The 4,628-nt window shown below is 56.2% G+C and overlaps 1 protein-coding gene across 1 annotated transcript; it reads right to left on the bottom strand.

Moving 5' to 3' along the window:
* Positions 1-1,981: 1,981 nt before the first annotated feature.
* LOC130573234 (forkhead box protein B2-like) lies at positions 1,982-3,013 on the bottom strand. The gene is given in 3 exon segments (XM_057365534.1): positions 1,982-2,458; positions 2,550-2,651; positions 2,654-3,013. Coding segments are annotated over 3 exon segments (939 nt in total).
* Between the last annotated feature and the right edge of the window lie 1,615 nt (positions 3,014-4,628).

Genomic DNA, 4,628 nt, shown 5'->3' with positions numbered 1-4,628 from the left:
TTTTTTTTTTTTTTTTTTTTTTTTTTTTTTTTTTTTTTTTTTTTTTTTTTAATTGCTTTTGGCTCAGTTTTTCTGGTTGAAATACTACAGAGGCATTTCACTTTCCAGAACGATTCACAAACGTGTTACCGACACGTGTCTCATTAACACTGTAGTATTTTTCAACGCTAGTATTTCTAWAATTTTTGACATTAAGGTGCAAACCCGCCGCGTCCCCCACGTAGAGAAGAAGGAACAACTGAAAATTCAACAGTTCTGGTGGAATTTCAAATGGTCGAACAGACCCCACAAATGTGTGTGGGGAAAACTTCGGACAGACGACTCTCAAGGCCAAACAGGTTTGCTTTTCCTAACAAGTTTCTCTGGCATTAAGAAGGGTCAGTCTGTCAYAGGATAYCCTTCCCCGGAGACGGGGACAGAGACCTGGCGCCTCGGGCCACTGTGGGGTGCGCCGGCATGAGGCGATAAAACCCACGAAGCAGGTGCGATCCAGCACACACTGAAACTAAACTGCAGCTGCCTTGCATGGGATCGGATCCGAGCCGGTGCCTTCCTTTCACGCCCGAATGCCTGCTCTTCGCCCGCGACCTGCGGGCAAAGACCACTGTGACTCCGTAGCAGGCAATTTACCAGTAAGAGATTTCTTTCCCTTTCTTCCCCTTGTTTTGTCCCCGAGAAAACTTTTSGACAGTCGATTTGGGGAGAGGGAGCTAAAATTTATGCTAGGAGCACAAGTTTCTTAAACAATGTGAAAGGCGAGTATTTTAAATAGCAGCACCAGCAGAAGCAAATGGATGGATAATATTTAATGAGCATTGGTGTACAGCAGGGCAGACAGGGTACGGCAGCAAACACACACAAACCAGCCGGGAATCATCAGMCCAGCGCGTCGCTCTCTGACTTCTGATCTCTGACTTGTGATCCCTCTGCACAGGCTTCTCGTCTGTTGGAAGGTTGCTTTCAGCAAAGTGCTTTTCCCGAATAACTTTTAAACCATTTTTCTGTTGTCTTCACCCACTTTCCCCCACGTCTTTCACTCCCCTCCCTCCCCCCCCTTCCCCCACGTTTCTGCGTTCACATTCACGCGGAGGAAATGCCGAGCAATACACACAAAATAGTGGTGTCTGTGAGCTGTGAAAGGTGATGTGAAAAGCACAATCTACGAATCGCAGGGCTGGTTTTATTTTAATGAGAAATTCGGGAATTCGGACACTCATACACGAGTTGAGAGGCCAGGTCGTGCTTCAGTCCCTTCTATAGGATGGATTATAAAAGTGTGAAGGGGAAGCGCAAGTTATCATTAGTTAGTTAAAGGAACCCTTCGCCGTCCGTGCCGTTGTCACTTAAATCCCCACTATTTAATCGAGCTATTTAACAATTACTCTTTAAACAGCAAACGTTACACGTCCCGGGACCCGCAGTTCGTCAGGGTTCGTCTGAGTTAACCTCTTTGCCCACCCCTTTCGGAGCGAGAGCTATAGGACAATGGGCAGAGGTTTACCGTCTCTCGTCAAGAGGGAGAAGCATCCTTCAGCAGGGTTTTTACCCTTCTGCTCTCCCCTTTCGCCGGCCGCCTGCAGCACCTCCCTTAACGAGCTKGGGTTCGTGGGGCCTCTGGGGTGGCTGTCCCGGGATAGGGGCTCTGCGGGGACCCCAGGAGGCATGGCCGCCCCGTGCCTCATGCTGGCGGGGTGGCGAGGAGAACTTCACTCTTGGCCCTTTCCTTTTCCTTTCCTTTCTTGGCCCTATTGGCCCCGGCTGTGATTTTTCACATCGCCTCTCCGCCACTAATGACATTTAACGACGATAAAAGTTCTTACCTGCGACCTGRCTCTCAAATAATGTGATAGTACACGATATAAACACAGACACCAGCTGGGGTATAGTCATGAGATCGATCRGGTTTCCGCACGCATGTCCTGGATCCCCCCGTCCTGTCCCCTGGGAGCTTGGGGTCTCTCTCCCCCCGAGCCCCTGCTTTTTAGGAGTGCACCAGGACGGAGTGGAGGGACCCCTTGCCCTCGGGGTTGTTACTCGCGGTCTGTTCCAGCAGCGATGCAGCAGCCGGAGAAGCGGCGGGGCAGATCTGCGAGGCGGCGACCGTCAGAGCAGGGATGGCCGAGGCAGCGGGCAACGCCGGCGCTGGCTTGATGGGCACCGGGACGGCAGGCATAGTCTGTGCCGGCGGGTGGCAGAGCGCCTTTACGGGCATGCCGAAGGGTCCGTAGTCGGGGGACACAGGCACACCGGCCACGGAGTCCATCACCCCCACGTGCGGCCACACCGAGCTCACCACGCTACTGAGCTGGCTGGGCACCGGGTAGCCCAGGTGGTGCATCACTGAGGCCAGGGGAAGCCCGCCGGCCTGCAGCACACCCTTGTAATCTCTGCCGATGATGTTCTCGATGGCGAAGGGATGCTTGAAGCCCGAGGGCTGGCTGCTCCCATAGGGCGAGAACTGCGGCAGCCTTCCCACTGCGGCGGCGGCCGCGGCCGCAGCAACAGCCGCGTCGGAGCCCGCCAGCCCCGGCACCTTGCCCGGGGGAGGCGGCGGCGGCGGGTGCGGATGGAAGTAGTGCACCATGTGCGGGGTGGGCGCCGGGGGCTTGCCGGGACCGCCGCCGCCCGCCCCGCCGCCYGTCCCGCCGCTGCCGCCCGGCAGGTGATGCTCGGGGCGCAGGACCTTGAAGCGCTTGCGGCGGCGGAGGAAACTGCCGTTCTCAAACATGTCCCCGCAGTCCGGGTGCAACGCCCAGAAACTGCCTTTGCCCGGCTGGTCGGGTCGCCGCGGGATCTTGATGAAGCAGTCATTGAAGGACAGGTTGTGGCGGAGGGAGTTCTGCCAGCGCTGCGTGTGCTCCCGGTAGTAAGGGAACCGCTCCATAATGAACTTATAAATGTCGCTCAGGGGCAGCATCTTCTCGGCCGAGTGCTGGATGGCCATGGCCGTCAGGGAGATGTAAGAGTAGGGCGGCTTCTGGTCGCTGTACGAACTCTTCCCCGGTCTGGGCATCGCCGCCCCGCCACAGCCCTCCCGCAGCCGCACGATCTCGCCGCTCCGGGCTGGGCACCTCTCAATGCCGCGCACGGGGGGCTTGGAATCCGGGAACTTCACTGCCCTGCCCTGCCGCTGTCTCTACATCCTGGGTGCCACCTGTCCGGGCCACACGCGATCGCCCCGCGGCCAGCCACCGAGCTCCAAGCGCGGCTCCCTCCAGCAGCCTCTCCCCTCGGGACTCGCTTGCCTCGCCTCCCCTCAGCTTGCGGGAGGGACAGCTGCCGCCCGGGCCGCGGGGTCTCGGGGAGATGCGTGGCAGAAGCAGGTCCAGGCCCTCGCTGGCGTCCCCGCTTCTCTCTTGGAGGCCGCTGAGTCTCCCGGGCTTTCCCGTTGCCGCCTGGCACACTCTGCTGGAGTTGATGCTTCTCAGGCATCAAGGGCTCGAGAGCATGAAATTACCTCGGACTTGTGCAGAGATGGGAAGGGAGGAAAGGAAAACATCCCCCTCACAGTTCAGTCCGATGTCCCCTTAAAAGTTTGCAGCAGAGGCGAACRCCGGGAGTCGGCGGGGAGAGGAGGCGAGCGGGGCGGTGACCGCCGTGGCTGTGGCGGGGCTTGTGCGTTCCGGCGCGGTTTTGTAATGGTGCCCGAGTCGGGAGACCCCCGCAGTTCCTGCTCTCTTGCTATCACATGACAGCCGCTTGGGGACCTGGCGTCTCATGCAAAAGGAGAGAAAAGCGGGTCCCGGCTCTTCTCTCGCTCACATCACCTCATCAGGGTGTGGTGGAACCAGGGGTTTGAAGAAACTCGGGATGAGACCGAGATCCGCTTTCCATAGGGCAGGGAGCAGCCGCCCGAGCAGGAAAGCTTCCTCGTCTTCCCTCCGCCACTCCAGCTTCCCTCCACCCCTTTCACAGCCCCCCTATCCACTCTCCTCCCTTTTGGCCCCTCGCTACTGCATAGCCCGGCTTTCAGCAATAGGCGCGAAGGCCCACCGAGGGCACCCACTACAGGGAGATAGAAAACGGGAAGAGGTCTTCCTCGTCCTCTAGGCAAGGCGTGTCAAGCACCCTGAGGAAACGGCCCTCGAGCTAACCCCGCGAGGCAGCAAGCGGGAAATACGGGCCCTCTGAAATATTTTTTTATTATACCTATTATTGTGTTTAAGAAGCTACGCATAGTCTAGCACAAAAACAAGAGAGATACAAAAAATCCTGCTGTCGCCTCTCCAAATCGTTATGGTCAATTCTTGCTATTCGCCACAATGCGGCTCATAGAAAATGCAGAAAGAACCAGGCAAAGCATCATCTGTATGCTTTGAGACGGGCTACTTAGCGCCAGTGTTGGTTTAGACCGGCTCATTAGCAGGAATCAATGAAGAGTGGAACAATTCATATCTATCCTCCGAACGTACTGCATTATAGCGGGTAGGCTGTAGATTTGAGCGAGGAACAGGGAAGATTGCTCTCTTTGCTGCCACTAGAGTTGGAAGAAACCCTGCTCAACATCAGCATCTACCAGAGTTCAATTAGCGAGATGCTACAAGAGCTGTCAACGTAAAATGATTAGTGCGACTTCTATTGCCTAAATAAACAAATAGGTTGAAAGAGCCTTACTATATATATATATA

This window comes from Malurus melanocephalus, unplaced genomic scaffold, assembly GCF_030028575.1.
Source record: "Malurus melanocephalus ecotype Western Australia unplaced genomic scaffold, MMel_1.1 scaffold_54, whole genome shotgun sequence".
NCBI classification, from domain to species: domain Eukaryota; kingdom Metazoa; phylum Chordata; class Aves; order Passeriformes; family Maluridae; genus Malurus; species Malurus melanocephalus.
The sequence above is the reverse complement of the archived record's forward strand: the minus strand, read 5'-3'. Positions and strand labels throughout refer to the sequence as shown.